This window comes from Peromyscus leucopus, chromosome 1, assembly GCF_004664715.2.
Source record: "Peromyscus leucopus breed LL Stock chromosome 1, UCI_PerLeu_2.1, whole genome shotgun sequence".
Lineage (NCBI taxonomy): Eukaryota > Metazoa > Chordata > Mammalia > Rodentia > Cricetidae > Peromyscus > Peromyscus leucopus.
This window is the reverse complement of record NC_051063.1, coordinates 1,716,928-1,736,544: the sequence shown is the minus strand read 5'-3', so window position 1 is coordinate 1,736,544 and position 19,617 is coordinate 1,716,928. Positions and strand designations below refer to the sequence as shown.

General features: G+C 45.2%; 1 protein-coding gene across 3 annotated transcripts in view; it reads right to left on the bottom strand.

Moving 5' to 3' along the window:
• Positions 1-19,617, bottom strand: part of Tshz2 (teashirt zinc finger homeobox 2) — a 454,836-nt gene that overhangs the window by 182,566 nt on the left and 252,653 nt on the right. The window contains exon 2 of one of the 3 annotated variants that reach the window (XM_028885094.2): positions 7,411-10,471. In XM_028885094.2, coding sequence (XP_028740927.1) covers positions 7,419-10,471 — 3,053 coding nt within the window. In that variant the 3' untranslated portion in view covers positions 7,411-7,418. Of the gene's footprint in view, positions 1-5,252; positions 10,472-19,617 lie in introns of those variants that run through there. The other 2 variants (XM_028885095.2, XM_028885093.2) reach the window with 2 other exon arrangements.

Genomic DNA, 19,617 nt, shown 5'->3' with positions numbered 1-19,617 from the left:
AAGAGTGTTCAAAACAATACCAACCAACCAACCCAAAACACACTAATGACACTCATTGATGGAAACATCAAATGTCTTCCCACAAAGACGAAGATTTCCTTGTTCCCATGTTAAAGCTACCCAGGGATCCTTGCTTTAATTTGTCAAAGTTGTGCCCAGCCTGCTGGGTTTGCATGCCACCTCCTGGCTCTTGGGTGCTTGCATTTGTCACTCCCAAATATTTTAATGCAAACACATAATTCTGACTTTTGATAGGTACTCTGTAGGTACCCTGAGCGACACTTTCAAACTAAATTTGTGTTTACTCATGGCTGTGAGACGTGGGTGGGTACAGGATGATTCCATGGAAAATCAAAGTCCATGAAAAAGCCTATCCAGCAGATCTGAAATCCAAGCACAGAGAGGCAAGCAGAAACAGGATGTCTGTGAGTTCAAGACCGGCCTGGGATATATATAGAGAGCCTATCGCAAAAGACATAAAAGGGGAGATGAATGGGGATAGCAGGTAGGTGGGGAGGGGGGCTGGATATATTCAAAGTACATGAAAAATACGTTTCTTGTGAAATGTATCAGTATGTACAATGGATTCCCCTCATCTTGTGCATGTGCACACATGCATGCTCAAGCACACACACGCTCGTACACACACACACACACACACACACACACACACACACACACACTGGGAGTGTATCTTAGAGGTAGAGTTCTTATTTAGAATGTTTAAGGCTCTGAGTTTGATTCTCAGCAATGCAAACCAATACATGCACACCAACAACTCACACATACCAATAGTTCCTGGTTCAGGAGTACCAGTTCTTACAAGATAACAGAATCAGAATAGACCTGTGTTAACTTTTATATCTAAAAGTCATGCAATCAGTCTGATAGAAACACAGTTCACACTTGAACATATCATGTGCCTACAAGCTCTCATACGCAAACACATAAACACTTTAGGCGGGGAGAAAAACTACCCAATGATCTCCCGTATACTCCTGGCATTCTGAGTGTATATATTCCCTCTAGCCACAGAGTTTTCTGTACCTTGGGGATGTTGACATCCCTCTCCCTTGCCTGATGAGCCTCCCACAACATTTACAAAGGGTCCACTGCAAAGCATGAAACACATAGATTTTCCACCAACTGCCGATCTTCCAGAGGAGAGTGGAGAAAAGGCAGCTGAGCAACAGTGGATCCTCTTATTTTGGTAGCCTAGCGCATCCCGCATCCCCCTGGCCTACATATCGTTTAACAAACTGCCCTGTGATTTTTGCGGGGCGTGGCATCCTCACTGATTTAAAATCCCCGCATTGCTCAAACTGCATTGTTCTTCATCAAGTTGAGTCGTTTTTATGTGAAGTGTCAAGCTCCCTAACAAATACCTCCTGCCAGACAAATCAAGTCCCTCGTCGGAGAGCCTCGGCTAAATAGTTTATAGCTTTAATCTGCTCACCGAGGTGTGCAGTCTATGACAGTAATTATAAATGCAAGGAGAAATTATAGCTGAATGCCTTAACAGCATTAGGAGCTGTTTGATGAACAATCATGAGCGCCTGCTCATTTCCAACAATAGAGGGCAAGTTAGTGTCAATGCATTAGAGAGATCTCAGTTCTGCATGGCTTTTTCTCGCATTTACCACGGAATGTCACTTGTCTCCTATAAAGTAGGAAAAAAAAAAGCATCGTGGAAAGCTTTAAACTTGATAGTTAAAAAAACCAGACAAAGAGAGAAATGCAGAGGAAACGGTTTATCATCGCCCCTCGTATTTTTCTGTTTTGTTTGGCGGTAGGTTGGCTTTAAGATGAGCTCATGGAAGGTAACTGCCTGTATACTTACGAGGGACCTTAAAAAAAAAAATCCCTCCCCAAGCCTTTCTTTAAAAATGCTTTTGGAGAGAAAGACTTCATTAAATGAAGGGCAAGTTGAAGATGATCTCCGGGAGCAGCCCCTCAACTGCGTGTGCTGTGTCCCTCAGCTGGCTTCCCCGCTTCTCCGTGCGTCTTCCGAACCTAATGACGCAATTTACTCTTTATTTTCCCTCCTCGCTTTTGCAGAAAGACGTTTTTAATTTAGCTGAAGAATTACACAAATGTATTTTAAAGACATAAATCCATATAAAAAATATGAGCTAATTAAAACATTGCACTCCCTGTCGCTCATGGAGTTTCAATTTAGCAAAAGGAAAAAAAAAAAAAAACCCAGAATCACGTCTGGTTAAATGAAAAGATGATAGTGATGGCAGACTGGGGTAAATTAAAAACAATGTTGATCTATATTAAAGCAGCGAATTACACACGTCAAGACCGAGCGCTCAGAAGTCCAAATGAGGGGAAAGTGTGATGGGGCGACGTGCCCAGGGAGGTAAGGCAGATCGCTCAGATGAAGTGAAAAAAAAATTAGAGAAGATTCTGCTCGGTTCTTGTTATGTGAGAAGGGCCAGAGCCTCCCACATGACCCCGCTTCCTTGTTTCTCATTTTGTCTCTACCTGTGGCCATACCACCCTGAACACACTTGATCTCATCTTATTTTGTTCGCCTAAGATGAATTCCTGAGAGTCAAGATAGTGTATACATATGTCCACGTGGGTCTGGGTGATGTCTTGTTAGATACTTTATAGAAATGTGAATCATACTAAATGGGGGAATTAGAATGGCAGGAAGGAGGGTGCCCGCTTCACACCACAGGTCATCCCTCGGTCCCCATATTTCTGTGTGATATTTCTGTTTTCGTTAACATCTGGATCCATGTATTATGGTGGTTTCCTGAGATCCAGGCACTCAGGGACACCATGGCTGTCTGTCCTCACTCTGTGATGTCCATGGGGTAGCGGAATTGCAGAAGGGCACATTTCTTGTACTGCATCGTGTCATTAGGCCATCAGAATTGTGATATAGCCTGAGGTGCCTAGGAGTCCTGGGGGACCCTTGTTTTTGGCATAGCTCTTACCTACAAACCTTTTCTATGCATTGTCTGTTAGTCATACAGTAGACCCTCAACTCAGGCAAGAAGCAGGAGACCAAGAGTGGAAGATAGATGAACAGTGGATAGACACGTGGTGCTGGAGGTTGGGACGCCTACCTTTGCTGACTGTGTGTGAATGGAAGGATGATGGAAACCTATTCGCTGAGGATGTCCTTCCTTCAAAATGAGGATGCTGAGTGTAACCATTCCTGACTCATAGGAAGAGGCCAATCAATGATAGTTCTGCTGTTGCTACCACATTCAAAGGCTGAGGTTTACAAAGGGAACAACTGTCTGGATATGAATCAGTCATCTGAGAGGACTGTAGATTCCAGGTGCTTCCAGTGAGGCTGCAGGACACAGGAGGGCTGTGCCAATTCTCCAGGGCTTATTTTTGTGGACTGGTTGAATACCAGGCATTCTGCAAGGGAATCACATGCATTTCTATAATTCTCAACTCCTTCCTATATGCAGGCTATGATGCCCCCATTTTACAAATAAAATGGGGTTCACATGGATGATAAGAAGTTGGAAGCTAGGGTGGATGACCTGAGCATCCAAATACTCCCCAGAATGAGTGCTCGCATCTTTGTTTCCCCAGGACAGGGAAAGAGTTCCTTTTGTGATCTCCATTCAGCAACTCCCTCTGAGTTGCTATCTACATATTTGCCACTGGCCTCCATGGCAGGCTCTCGTTTTGGCTGTTATATTATTTCCTGGGACTACTACCATGTTTGCCGTGGTAAACTTCTTGATATGAGCTAATGCATAAATGAAGTTCAGAGGTAGTGGGACCTTGGGAAATGTAGTACTGTGTCTATGGCATTATTTCTTTGAATCAACCCATACTTTATAGGACTGTTTGTGAGAATAGCACGAAGGGATTCTTGTGAAGCAATTGCTACAAATTCTGGCAGTTTGCTATTATAATCAGTGTTCCTGATGGCTCACTGCTATGCCCTATCACTAGATAGAATGTGGTGCATGCTAAAACACAACCAATATTTGCTGAGGGGTGGAAGGACCAGAGGGAGGGAGGAGGAATGGAAAGAAGGGACTTTCTTTAATGGACAGAGAAATGGTGGGTACCTCTTATATAGGCTTTAATGACTCCAGCCTGTTGGGCTCTTTGTAGATTGGCATGTAATCTACATGATTAATAATGACAGAAATACAGGTTTCCATGTTAAAAATTACTCTCATGCAAACAATGACTCCTTTTTGAAAATAAAACTATAGTCCACATGATATTTGGGACACAGCTATACTAAGACTCTGTGGTTTATCTGAAGGGCAAGTTCAACTGGATTAGACGTCCATCCTTTATCTTATCTGGCAGCCTTCCATGCATTTCACCCTGAACATACATTTTCATCAAGCCATCCATAACAGAAGTGGCAGGTAGCTTGTTGGACTAGAATACATTTCTGCCAGCAATCTCAAGGTTAGGTGTGCTGTTAAATGCGTACACTATATTACGTGGTAATGACTATAATTTGAAGTCCTTATGCATTTGAGACTCAATGATTTACTCTCTGTTTAATTCTAGCGAAGAGCAAGAGACTTTTAAAGGTATATACAAATATATGCTGAAATTGTTTTAGATCAGTTATGTCCTAAAAGAGGGGATGCCCATTTAATGCTTTCGAAGGAATTTTAAGTGAAAATTTGGCTTTGCTACTTGGCAGGGTGTTCACAGGATTCAAGGAAGGCACAGGAAAGGAGAGAAAATTCAGGTCAGAATTCATGTCATTTAGAAACACATCAATATGGTAAACTCTTGAATATCCCATCATATCCTGATGTTTTTCTAAAATACGTGTCATTTTTCACATATTGCATCATGCTCCCTATCAGCTAAGATTAGAATTCCAGATGACAGTAGAATCCTGTGACCATGTAAAACCATCAAGTTTTCTCTTTTATAATAAAGTATATAAAATTTAAAAAAAAAACACAACAAAAACAAACCATCCTATGCATTAGCTCTAAGAAGTGGGCAGGACCTATGTTAACGACTCTGGTTGAGTGCTCTTTCCTAGAGGAGCCAAGCTTCGAGATACCCCCTTGTCCCACATGGGGGCAACCATTTAAGCAGATTGGCATAGTTTCCCTCTAAACACAAACACACCCAGCACCCACAGTCTCTCTTCAACCCACAAGACACTCTCCTTGGGTGGAATGACTCCAGACCTCTGATGTAACCCAACTCTGTCTGACATCCCAGCAAGGCCGTGAATGCACAAAGACAGAGCCTTGCTATTCTATATAATGATAACACTGTCATAAATTAGAAGCGTTTATTCTGTACAAATATGGACAGATGAAAAAAAATCGCGATCTTACCCATGTGGTTTTTGGATTTACAAGTAGCCTTTGCATAATCCCCCAATTATGGGCTGAGTTTCACTTCTCTAGAACAAATAGTGGACGCTTCAGATTCTGACTCAGGGTGACTGAAGCCTTCCTTTTCCTCCCTTCTCTTTATTAACATATCGCAGTTAAAAAATGATTACAGGCCTAACAGGTGGAAAATTGGTCTTTATTATAGCACAAAATAAACATCGCCTATTTGTTCTCTTCCCTGTGGTTTGGACCCACAATTATTAGATTTGAAACATACTTCTTGTCTCTAGGTACTTTATGTAGTCCACCTTTTTTTTTCAAGGACCAGAAGAGCATAATGGCTAATTACATAAAAATTTAAAATGTGATATGGCAAATAAATAGCATGTGGCGGAACCCCGAGCTCACGTGTGGGTTCAACAGATGCGAAATAGTTTTCCATTCAATAAGGTAAGATGTACAGTCATGCTTGGAAAGCCGGAGATGAATCTGCCCGGCACATTTAATTGTCGTGATAAAAGCATGCAGACAACACGGGTGGTCTTCGCTGGAGCCCACCCAAGTCAGAAGCATGGATTCCCACCCAGAGGCTGGAGTGTCAAGTCAAGCGTGTATTTCCTTTCCTTTCCTTTCCTCTTGACCATCCTCATGCTCTGAACCTCTCTGCCTCTGTGAGGTGCACTCTGAGCCATGCCACAGAAGGACCCTTCTCTACCGGGAACTCCCCTGCCGTTCACACCTGTAGAGCTTGACCTGAAAGTCTCCTGTGTAAAGCAAATGCTTTGAGAATAGGGGGTGGTGAGGGCTCATATGAGAAGTGAATACCAGCTTTCCATACTTTGTCATGAATTAATTAAGAGCAAATACATAATGCTGTGGGACAGAAGCTGGGGTGGGGAGGGGGGAAATGCAGAAGCTTTAGTTTATGTTGGGTCCTTGTGTTGGGGTGTAGCCCCAGGCAGAGGTCAATCTAAATATGTGTTGGGGTCCCTAGAGTATGGGGGTGTCATGCTGGAGGGGAGAGAAAAGGAAGCAGAGGAATCCTATGAGAGGTTTGTCGACATCCAGCCTCACTTATGCTCAACATTTGAACACAGCCTATGTGACTAATCTGCTAAGGCATTCGCCTTTGGTCTCCGTCCTTTCTCCTGGAGGTGATGTAAAAAACCTGGGTACTGGTAACTATACAAGGCTTGAACTTCTATGATACATGGTACAAATTCTTTTCTTTTCTCCTTCCGGTACTGGAGCTTGAAGCCAGGACCTTTTGCATGCCTGGCCAGTGCTTTGCTACCTAACTGCACCCCCAGCTCAATAAAAAATACCTTGAAGCTGTGGGATGGACCCTACGCACGTGACCATATGCGGGTTGCAAGGCATCCGTTTCTATATGCAAAATAAACTCTCAGGGATGCTTTGTATCTGTCTTTGTTCATGGTGGACTCGATCCCGAGTTTACCCTAACAGAAACCGGAACAAAAGCCTCCTCCATTCTCATCTCCCTGTTGCACAGAGAACAGTGCATCTCAACTCTTCCCCTTAAGGGGTACCTGGTCTTCTGTAGGAAAATGAATGTAGGAAAGAAACAGGGAATGCTGGAAAGGTAGCCATTGATAAAAGTCAGCCACAGAATGCATTCATTGCAAGGACCATAAAGATAACATTGGACCATTTGTGAACTGATTACGCTATCTCTGTATATGATGGGCCCTAGTGATCCTCCATCTTCACTCTGGTGCTCACCTCTTCCCCACTCTACGTCAGCATTGCTGTGGGAAGGCAGATGGCAAAATGGAATCTAGTCCTCTTGGAGGTCAGGCCTTAGGTCGCTAGGGGAACTGTGTGTTCTGGGGCTCAATAAGCAAACGTGAGCCTCACCTGTCTTAGATGCACTGTATCCTACTTCCTTACTAATCTGAAGGACATGGGGGAATGGCTGGGACATCATGTTCTGTCTTTTGTAAAAGTTAAGTTCATACCAGCAAGCTACAGTCTTGCGTGGCCTCGGGAGACACCCTCTGCCTCTAAGCAGAACCATCTCCTTTGAACATGCTCCTCACAAGGCCATGGCCACCATCACCTGGGAGCAAACCCATACCTGCAGAACTATTCTTCATCCACGTCTGTTACAAACTGAGAGTGGTGTTCGGGTGACTTGCTGTGCGTTTTGCTTAGGTGGAGTTTTACTGCGTGTTTGCTCACAAATGTCCGACTGCACAACTTACACTTGAATTTAGAGTCTGTGTCCTCTTCTCCAGCTATTGTTTCCGGAGACCTCTGAGCCGACGACACCCGGGAAATCTCCTGCTCCGCCTTGCTTGGCTGGTCAGCTGCCATCCGGGTCATGTCCTTCATTTGGAAGCCCAGGTGAGACTCTAAGTGGCTGATGTAAGTAGAAGGGGTTCTGAACTGGGACGCACAGTCACTGCAGTAAAAGATGGGGTGCCCTTTGTCCATGTTTTTCAGGAATTTTGTCCCACCTGTTTTCCTAAGTTGGTACTTGACATTGGCCAGCCAGTGGCTGATTGTGGTCATTGAGAGTCCTGTGAACTTCGAGATTTGCATCCGCTCTTGTGGGCCCAGGTCAGAGAGCAGATATTTGCCCTCTGATGTCTGGAAGAGGCTCGAGGCAAACTGAGCTTGCAGGATGAGAAGGTGCTGGGGGTTCCAGTTGGACTGCCTGCCTTTTCTTTTGTGCAAAGTTGAGACTTCGCCGGAAACATCCTCAAAGCGCCTGACATCCATTTCCAGCTTCATAGGCGGGACCCTCGAGGAAGCAGCTGGCTTTGGGGTGGTGGCTTTGGGGAGCACCTTGACCATATCGGCAATGTCACACAGAGCATGCTTCTGAGGTGGGGACGTGCAGGATTGTGCTTGCGAGGACTCGGCTCTCTTGCTTTTGGACTTGGTCAGGTCAATGGGCTGGTCGCTGTTCTCAAACAGGTAGTGTCGGGACACACTGGCCGGCCTAGTGGAGGTGGGGCTTATGACCGGCTTGTCCACCACGCTGAGACTGGACTTGTGGAACATGGAGATTGTGCTTGAGTTGGGGCTGGAGCAGGAAGGTGAGCGCAAGGGCTCCGTAGCTTTGCCCAGGTGGTTGTTCAGGACCGACTGCAGGGCGCTGAGTGGGTTGATGCAAGGCAGGGCCGGGCTGTGGTTAGCCGGTGCACATCCGTTGCTCATAGAGGACACGGGTTCTAACGGCTCTGGTTTCTCCTTGAGCAGTTTCTCTTCCTCCTTCAGTGGACAGGGCTCCGCCTTTCTGGATTCTGCAGGTGGTTCGATTTTGGAGAAAGGCTCCCCCTCAGACTGGCTGAAAGATGTGGCCTCTTCGCGGGGACTTTCCTTCCCACACTCCTTCACCACTTCATCTCTGTCTTCCGTCTCCTTCTTAACTTGAGCGTACAGGGCCAGGTTTGTGGGCACAGGGCCAAGCGGCATGACTTTCCACTTGGGGGCAATCGGCCTCAGCTTGTTGGCGAGGTTGGGTCTGATTTGTAGTATCTGGGAGCCCATGGCCATGGGTGGCTTGGCACCCTCTGACAGCTGGTAGGCTGCATGGATACTTGGGTATGCGCTCCAGCTGGGAGCACCATTTTGGGCCTTGTTGATGGCTGTGGTTACTGTGTTTTCCAGTGACTTTAAAATGTCCCCACCACCCTTTGAGCCATCTTCCAAGTCCTCCTCTCTCAGATACTGGTATTTTATGGTAGGGTCAAGAGGTTTCTGTAGAGGGTCTTCATATTCCTCGCTTTTCATGCCTTGGTCTTCTTCATTGATCTCCTCTGCCTTCTCCTTCTTGCTCTCTTTCTTTGATTCAGTGGTGGAGGCTGTACAGTCAGAGGCAGAGTTACTTGATGGCTTAGGGGCCAGAGAATCACTGCTTGGAGTCTCAGACAGAGACTGCATTTTCTCCACAGCCAGCGGGTCCAACACCAGCTGCTTTCCTTTCTTGGAGGCAGAGCTGGTGACTTTGAGAAAGTGACCTGTGACCATCATGTGGGTGGTGAGTTGCTGCAAGGTGTCATGAGAACTGCCACACTCCATGCACTTTAAGATCTGGGACTTGCAGGCCTCGAACTGCCAGGTGTAGCTGGCTCCGTTTTGGTAGCCGTAGCGGCTGTTGGAGGGCAGCTGCAGGTTGGCATTTTTCTGGGAAGAAAATGAATCTGCAAGTGACCCTGTGGTGGAGTCCGGGGAGCAAGGCCTGTTGACATCGAAAACACGCTTCTTGGCTGGTGTGACCATTTTAGAGGAAATGGTTGGTACCGGTTCCTTCAAAGGCACTTTTTGGTAATGTTTTGTCTTTATCATGTGGACGCTCAAATCTTGCAGGGAATCGAAGGAGTCGCCGCAAAACATACATTTCAGGACCTTTTGAGCATCCTCTTTGTCCATGTCTTGGAAGGCCCTTTTCCGGGGCTTTGAGTAGCTTGTGGGTCTGAGCTTATCTTTTTTGCGGTTGTCGTCTTGGTAGTGGCCCGTCTCATTCATGTGCACGGTCAGCTCCACCAGGGTGTCGTAGGCTGCACTGCACTGCCTGCAGCGGAACCTGCTGGCCCCGGTGAACACCGAACCACACATCTTACTGCTCTGCCGGTACAGCTGCACCGAGCTGAACAGGCTGGGCTTCGAGACAGACCGGGAGGGCAAGTTCTGCTGGAGGCTTTTGGACAGGGCGTCCTGGTGCCAATCGAAATCATTCTTGTTGCTGCTGTTGCGGGTGTCACAATTCCGTCTCTCGCTGTTGGATAATTTGAAGCCGAGGCCCAGGCCTGACCAGTAGGAATCTGACAGGATGTTGGCATAGACGGCTGTCATTTTATCCATGCAGTTATGGGGTTCACTTGGAAGCTTGGGGTGAGCATTTGCTTTCTTGTCCGAGGCATCTCGGCCACAGATGCTCTTGATGTCGGACACCTGGTCGCTGGCATCGCTCAGAAGAGATTCGTTTTCTGCGTCCTGATTGGACAGGTGGCTCCCTGGAGAGTTCTGGCAGCTGAAGTAGCCTTTCTGCTCCGGGACTGTTTCTAGTTCCTCATCTGTGCCAGCATCGTTGCTGCCCGGTTGGTGAGCCACCGAACCACTGTCTTCCTCCTCCTCCTCTTCCTCCTTTATTTCCTCCTCTTCCTTCAGCACTTCCTCCTGGGCATAGCCTGCAAGAGATACAGAGAGATGGACTCAACATAATGGCTCACACAGTCCGTCCCCATGTTGCTGCTTCCCCAGGCTGAACTGAAGAGCAATTTAATCTATGCTTTTACCAACTGCAAGCAACAGAGACAGGAGAAAAGACAGATGATGTATTTTTATTTGGGGGCAGGGTCTCATGTAGCCCAGGCTGGCCTCAAATTTGCTATGTTGCGGGACATGAACTTTTGATCCTCTTGCCTCTAACTCCCCAGTGCTGGGATTACAAGCATTCAGTTAAATGGTGCTGTGGATGGAAGCCAGTTTTTAAGCATGCTAGGTGAGCACTATGAAAACTGAGTACATCACCAGGTCCCAAATGATGTTTATCGTGCCATCCATTGGCTGTTTCATTTTAACTCGGCAAAGACATAAGTCTCTATGAGTGATGACGATCACAAGTTAACAATTTAGGGATCAAATATCATTCTGATATTCCTACAATGAGGCAGTGGCTAAATTCATTTGTATGGCTTTCAGGAAATCTAGACTGAAACACGAATCCTATTAGCATCACAGTACAGGAGAATGTTGGCTCATCAGAAAGTTAGCTTGGCCCTTAGCACATCAATGGCAAAGTGTCCCAAGACACTTGGGGGTATTGCTATAGAGGTATCTAAATAGGAACCTGGAGGCATAGTCACTGTATCTTTGATGGCCTGAGTCTTTCTGTTGTAACGTTTTTTATTTATAGAGAGTTGCTGGGAGAGAGGCCATGGAGTATGCAAATACAATCCCCCACCAAAGGCTGAAAAATTATGTAAGCTCAGCAAATACAATGATTTTAAAATAATGGGGATGGTGTTAGAATGCGAGATTTGGGGTCTAGTCTATTATTCTCACGCGGGTTTATGAAGACCTTTCCAGACACGGCTAAAAATACTCTCTCGATCTTGTTCCTGTAATTTCAAACGCACCGTGATTTGTGGGTACCCGTCATGAGATGCCAATTATATAGTTGATTTGTGGATGCAAAATGCTATTGGGGAATGAATGCTTTCCCTCCTCTGAAAGGACCGAGGGCCAGTAATTGCATAGGGAAAATGAAGGCATGAGAGAGCGGGCGCAAAGGAGAATTAATGGACAAATATCCATCAGTGCCGATGGGGAATGTGACTGTTTATGCCCGTGCGTTCATTTTCTCCACCTGGCCTTTTAGAGTCATGTGGGTAAAATGCAACCAAAGATGTCCCCATGCAAAAGAGACCCAGCTTCAAATCCGCAAGGTTAGCATGATCTTAATGTAATGTTTTCCTCATAAACATCGCTCTCCCTCTTGATGGCAGGGAAAAAAACAAAACAAAAGCCCTAGCCCAGCTTCTGTTCTTTCCTCCACCAGAACTAAAGCTTGGAAGGGAGGTATCCCTGCACTCATGGCCAGCAGAGAGAGTTCAAAGACAAGGGGGTCAGGAAGAAGGAAGCTGTAGTCAGGGCTATCAAAGCTGTTGCTATTGGTGAAGATGAAGAATTTTAATTGAGAAATTATTCTCCCCCAGCACCCAAGTAAATCACTGCAAATGCATTTTGATGTGTGCATACATGTTCACATGTGTGTGGGCATGTGTGCAGCTCTGTGTGGAGGTTCGAGATTAATGCTGCTGTCCTCCTCAGAACTTTTCCTCCTTATGTACGGAGGCAGGGTCTCTCACACGAGCCTAGAGCTGGCTCATTCAGCTGGTTCCTCTCACCAGCTTTCTCTGTGGTTCCCCTGTATCTGCCTCCTGAGTGCTGGGATGACAGGCAGGCTGTTAGGTCTGCCTGGCTTGTATGCAGTACTGCTTCTCCAAACACTGGTCCTCACGCTTACGCAGTGACCACTGAGCCATCTTTCCAGCCTCCAAGCACGTCCTTTCATTTTTATCTAATATCCACACACAGTAAGTACTGTTATTTATTTATTTTATAGGTAGTTCTGGAAACTGAGGCTTAAACATAAAGAACATTGCAGATCCTGAGGGTCCCCACAAAACTCACTCTGTCTGTTGAAAGCATTCATTGTCTTGTGCAGGACGCTCTCCTTTCTTTCTACGGACAACTTAATGAGTAAGAAAATCTTCCCAGGGCAGCAGTGAAATTTGGTCGATCTCTAACAGCTAGAGAGGATTGTGGGAAGGCTGAGACAAGGGCCCATGGCTTTGAGGGCAGGAGTCCATAAAACAAGATAAAATGTAAAAGTTCAGTCTGGCCACAAGTTTTATGGTTGTGTTCATTGTTTTATTGTTATTGGTGAGGTGTTTTTTTGCTTCCCAGCAAGCTGACAAGCAGATTTTTCATTAAATTGGTGTTGCTGGTCTCTAGTGCCAAAAATTGATTGGAGGAAAGGAAAACTATCCAATCCAGCCAAGCAACCATTAATAAGTGGCCACTTCTTGCAAGAAAACTGCATTTTGAAACAACCGAATGCCTGTATCAGACCAGACCCTCCTCCTCTCTTCTGCCACGACTAACTTACGAGGTTTTAAGAGGTGTTACACTATTATGTTCATGGAGAAAGTTCTTAATTTCTTAATAAAAAGAGAAAAGTTTCCTGAGACATGGAAGATACTTCAAAAATCAGATATATTTTAGCCATCAGATAGGCCACATTGCTGTTGCTGTTTCTTTGGAGTGTCTCTTTGTAGTCCCAAGCTGGCTGTGAATTCTCACAATCCCCCTGCCTCAGTGCTGGTAATGTAGGCATGAGCCACCACTCTTGGTGAAATAATTTCACGTTTGTGGGTGAAATCAGGCAAACTTTATGAAATAAATACAGACACTTTTGAAAAGGAAATGGCTGTTATGACTCTGGGACAAACACCAAGTAAACAATATTACCCATGACTGCTCCAGGCTATAACATATTGTCACCATGCTTATGGGTAGTGTGGTCACAGAGAGAAAGAAAAGCATGTATACACACTCACATACATACACACCATTTGAATACATATAACACACAACATATAAATATCTATAATACACACAACATAATATATATAATATATAATACACACAACATATATGTCACACATACACACACACACACACACACACAAACACACACACACCTGCCAACAAATACAGTCATTTTCCAGCAAGGGACAGGAAGTAGTGCTTCTTCCCATTTTTCCTTTTTTCTGCTGACATTTGGTGCTGAGCTTCCCGGACCCATTCAACCTCACAATCTACTTTGTCCTTCTAAATGGATTCCCCAGAAGAAAAGTCGGAGACAGCACACTCCTCCCCCACAATACAGATAAAATTTTCTGCTTAATTAGGCATTGACATGTTTACTATAACCTTTACAGCAGAGTAACTCGTGCTGAGAGACCCTTTTTGTCTGTTTGCCTCCGCAGAATAGACTAAATCTCATGCACCCGATAAAATAACACGTTGAAAAGCCTCATAAAAAAAATGTGCCGGCACACCTGTCAAAGGGAGTGTGTCTTAACAATGGCTGAGGGTTCCAAGGAGTTTCTCGAAACCACATTTTAATATTAAACATTTAAAATTGTTCACTTGATCCAAGTGATTTTGTTTGCTATCGGCAGTGGAGGTGAGCAAGGAAAGGCAGCCAGAATTTGGGTGACTGGGGTGCATAATGAGGATCTGTCTCTCTCGCCATCGGTGAATTGTTTAATGAGTTGGCATCATGTGTGAATCTGGCTATAAGCAGATGAGTGGCAAATTCATTCTTATGAACACTTGCTTAGCAAAAGGAACGATCACAATTATGCCAAGGTGGTGGTGAGAGGGGAGGGGAGAGTAGCACTCTGTAGAACCCTTTTGTGGATTTTTGGCTTGAAGATCAAACTAATTTTCTAATTCCACCAATTTTATAATTTCGAGTGTTACCGTTGTTTGAATCTGGCCAAGAGAAACCTCACATCCACAGGACAGTGAGCAAATGAACCAACCCTCTTAATTCTTTGTCTCAGTGCTGGGCTTGGAGAACATTTCTCTGCCAGGCTTCCCTCTGCTCAGATAGGGCTGCCCTACCGTCCTCTAGGATAGAATGATGGCCTCCTCACTCCTATTTATCCCAGCCTCCTAGAACGTTCTTCAGTTTTAGACAGATTCTCTGTATATAACCCAGACTGGCTTTGAACTTGCAATTCTCTTATCTCAGCTTCTGGTGTTCTGGAATGACAGGTGTTCGCTGGCTCTGTTTCTAGCACATTCTATGCAAAATGAGCCAGGCCAGGAAGTTCCCACTTTAACTCTGGCAATGGCTTTGGTACACTTAAAGTGAAATGCAAACTCTTAGGACTGACTCTAGGAGCCAGGAGGATCTGGTGTCTGTGTGCCTCTCAGCTCTAGCCTTGAGTAGCCACACCCTCCCTGCCCTGTGTGTCTAAGGAGCAAGATGAAACTGACAAGTAACCCGTTCTCTGCAGTCACAGATTTCACCTCCTAGGAGTTCGTTCTCTCTGCTTTTGGCCAAGGCCCTTTCTCAAAAAGGTATTTTTCCCGGCCAGGTTCCCTTCTTTCTGTAAATTCAATCAGAGCCCACGTCTTAGACATCCCACAGCACTGTACTAACAATGGTCCTTTTCTCCAGTCTACTGATTGCTTGGGGGCTCCCATTGAACATGGAATTAAAATATCTGCCCCAACAATCCACCTCACAAACTCTGCTTCTCTTCTCAGCAAGTCCCACTCCGGCATGATCACATCTTGTCCACAAATGTTTGAATGAAGGAAGGATTGGATGACTAGATCAGACAGCGAGAACATTATTTTTTCTGCAACCTCAGGCTACTCAGCAATAGGGCTGGCTCTCGCTCGAGCAGCGATCATCCCTTCCAAATCGCTCAGGTGTGAGTCACAACCACCTTTATGAGTTTATTCGGGCAGACAAGAGCACACCAGGAACCGTGGGTCCCGGCTAACGGAGCCACCGGCTTTCTTGTTGGCTAACTTTGTGCCGTGTGGATTTGGACTTCAGCATGAAGATTAAGAATAGACACCACGACTGCAGAACGTGAGCAATTAGACTCTTAGGGTGAACAGCCTGCTTCAAAAACGATTCACACACAGGCCGTCTGACGCCGTGGGCTAATTTTGCCTCTAACATATGAAGATAAACTCCATTGCAGTTCAGTGTGTGTGCTCCATAGATCTGAGGGGGATCATCTACTGAATTCTTTCTACTTTAACAGTATGTGGGTAAATTTAGAAATAAACCCTTAAGTTTTCAGAAATTTTCTCTTATCTTAAAAGTTAAAAAAATAAAAAGGGAACTACTGCTTTTTAAATAAGTGACTACTTTGGTTGTTCTAAAAATCTCCAGTAAAAATTGTTTATGTACAAAAATAACTCACAGGTTATCTCATGTTAGGTATCAGACCTTTGCTACAGTACATTTCTAGGGCTGCCTTGAAAAATAAATTCATGGATTAAAACACTGACAATTTTTAAAATGGCACAGGAGGTGAAACAAAGTTTTTAACCAGAGAAAAACTGTAAAGCTTAGGAAGCCAGATTTTCAAAAGCAAATCAGGATTTGACCAGGATCTCATTTAACAACACATCTGACTGTGGCATGATCATTTTGCCAGTCTGTCCCACTAAGTGACAGCTTAAAGTCACATAAAGAGTCCTCTCTCTGTATGTGAGAGGTGGGACAATTCCACACCAGGTACCTAGTCGGTACGCTGATAGGTGACACATGGTGAGGCCACTGTGTCATGTTTGGTGAGTGTGGTGTGCAGACTGTTAGTGTAGACATGATTAGTGGTACTCCTGCTGCCAGGCTGAGTGGAGAGTTAGAGGATCGCGTGTGCAAGGAATCTGAGCTACTTTTAGATGGTGGCCAAGCCCAGAGCTAGGGCCTCTAGAGGAAGGGTGGAGGGCCCATCTGCTTTTTCTTTCAGGATGAGGGGAAGCTAGGGGCTGCAGGACTCTCTGCCACCTCAGATGATATGCACACAGAACCCAGGTCCTAGAAGATCGGGCTTAGCCTGTCTGCAGTCTAGAGGAGTTATCCAAGTTCAGACACCTCTGGAAGCAGGGATATTTTCAGCAATCATGCTGTCACTCAAGGCACAGAGAGCCTCCCCAATGGTACATGTAATTGTGACTTAGACACACTCCTTGAAAGAGGAGGGTTCGTGGAACTGGGGAGATGGCTCAGTGGAGAAGAGTGCCTGTTGTATGAAGACCTGAGTTCAAATCCTCAGCACTCTTGTAAAACGCCAGACATGGCCTTGTGTGCCCGTCACCCTAACGCTATGGGGAAATGGAGGCAGAACTGTGGGGTTGCCAGGCTAGCTCTGGGTTCACTGAGAGACCCCGTCTCAAGGGAATAAGGAGGAAAGCCATAGAGCAGGGTGCCCCGTGTCTTATTTTGTGTGACTTTTACCCAGGTTTGGTGATATATGCCTTTAATCCCAGCACTTGGGGAGCAGAGACAGGTGGGTCTCTGTGAGTTCAAGGCTACATAGTGAGACCCTGTCTCAAAGGGAAAGTGGGGTTTTATTCATTCCTGGATCTGAATCTCAGAACCAAACAAGTAGAGTTCTTTGTTTGAGAGAGCACTGCAGAGAGAGGGGTGCAGTCCTGGCGAGGCTCATCCTGAGACCGCAAGACCTTTGCGGAAACAAATGAGAAACTTTCTGATTCTCTCTCTCTCTCTCTCTCTCTCTCACCCTCTCTCCTGGAAACTAATCAGTGAATTACAGCAACTCACATGCATGATGGATGCCTATCAGATGGGGTATGTGTTGTTATGGGTGGATATTTATGCGAAGTACCTTCCTGGCCCATCATCCCAGCCTTCAGACTGTGAACCTGTTTTCTCATGGTACATTGTGACTTTCTCCACATTTTCATCACTAGCCAAAATGACTAACACCAGGGAAGTGGACCCTTAGCCAGCCCATCATGCTTCCCTTGTTTATTCATTTGGAAAAAAAAAATATTTATTCTCTGCTACCACAGCCAAGATGCTTTGGGTGAGTTTCAGAGGGACTGCTGTCCCGGCAGATCTTCCCAAAGCCAAGGAGAGGGAAGAGATGGGTTACTGACAGATGCAGTGCATCAGAATGGGGAGAGAGAGGTCACAGGGAGGTCACACATCCCTGCAAGAATGCAGGTAACTAAGTGGGGAAAGTAGGCCACATGGAAAAAGGAACAATCCTGACACACAAGGATGAATAGGAGCAGACATTTGGCTGGACAGAGAGACGCTGAGGGGCTGTACAGTTTGAGCCATGTTGAGAAGCATACTGTCTACTCAGGCTCTCGCACACGGCCAAGAGTTCCTAGGCTTTATTTGTATGCACGGGTGAATATGAAGATGTCATCAACCTCAGGTGTCATTGCTTAGACATCATCTCTCATTGGCTTGGGGATTACTAATTTCCCTAGGCTGGCCAGCCAGTGAGCCTGTCTCTGCCTCTCTGATGCTGAGGTTCCAAGTGTGGACCACTACACCTGGCTTTTATTTATTTATTTAATTATCTATCTACCTATCTATCCATTTATTTATTTATTTGTCTATGTATTTATTCATCTATCTGTCTATGTATGTATGTATTTATGTATGTATGTATGTATGTATGTATGTATCTATCTATCTATCTATCATTATCATATCTATATATTATTTATCATCTATCTATCTATCTATGTAACTCTGTATCATTTATCTATCTATCTATCTATCTATCTATCTATCTATCTATCTATCTATCATCTATCTATTTATCATCTATCTATCATCCATCTATCTATCATCTATCTATGTGTCATCTATCATCTATCTATCTATTATCTATCTATCTATCTATCTATCTATCTATCTATCTATCTATCACCAAACTCAAGTCCTCACACTTGCAAGGGAAGTTCATTACCAACTGAGCTATCTTCCCTAGGCATTTTGTTCTGGTCACCTATAGAGCTGAAACCAGGCTGTCTGGGTTCACTCATTTACAATCCTTGAATGTGGAGTGGAGAGCAGGAGAGACTGAGGTGGAAGACCTGGGCTGCTTCATCTCCCCAACTTTCTGACCAGTTTCCTTACCTGTCAGTCTCACTCCAAGCCTGCCTGACTCTAGGTTATTTTTTTTTTTTTAGGGCAAAGAAGCAGCAGGGACCCAATGTGCTGTGATCTCTCACAGTTCAGAGTACGTTCCCTGTGTCAGCATCAGTAGACATACAGACTGTTAGGCTTGCCTCAAAACCTGCAGGATGAGGATCATTTCAGACTATCTCCAGGGCATTCTATGATCAAGACTCTACTATGTAAATGTCTAAGCTGAGAAATAGTCAGAATACTGGTCTCCACACCAGTGTAGAGATCTTAAGGATGTGTGGGAACCAGCTTTGGGAAAGGTTGAATGATTCACACATAAATGCTTGCTGCCAGAGGACACTGCCAAGGAACACTGGGCAAGAGACACAGAATCACTTACATAAGGCTTATTAAGCTGGGCCCTGTAATCACAACTGTTTGGAAGGCTGAGGCAGAATGATCTTGCATTGAAGATGAGCACGAGCTGCAGAGTGAATTCAAGGCTAGCACGGGAAAGTTAGAGAAACCTGTCTCTGAATAAAAAGTAAAAAGAGAGCTGGGATGAGGCTCAGTGTAGAGCATGCTTAGCATGCGTGAGGCCCCAGGCCCCATCCCAGGCCCAGGAAGGACCAGGAAAGACTAGTCCAGGAAGGGACAGGTGAAAGGGCGCACAGTCTTGGACCAGGCTGATTGTAGTTCAGGTCTGCCACGTCTTGCTTACGTGATCCTGGGGAAAGTGCTGATCTTTTCTTTTCTTTTCTCTTCTTTTCTGTCTTTCTTTCTTTCTTTCTTTTTTTTTTTTTTTTTTTTTTTGGTTTTTCGAGACAGGGTTTCTCTGTGTAGCTTTGGAGCCTGTCCTGGAACTCACTCTGTAGCCCAGGCTGGCCTCGAACTCACAAAGATCCGTCAGTCTCTGCCTCCTGAGTGCTGGGATTAAAGGCGTATGCCACCACCACCCGGTGTTGATATTTTCAAAGGGATGACATCTTCACCAATAACAGGAATAATAGTAGGGTGTAGTTTGTAAGGTGGCCAGGGTATCTCATCCCAGAAAGCATATAAAATACTCAAGATATAGTACTTTCTCCAATCTCCCAGCCCCACACTAGACAC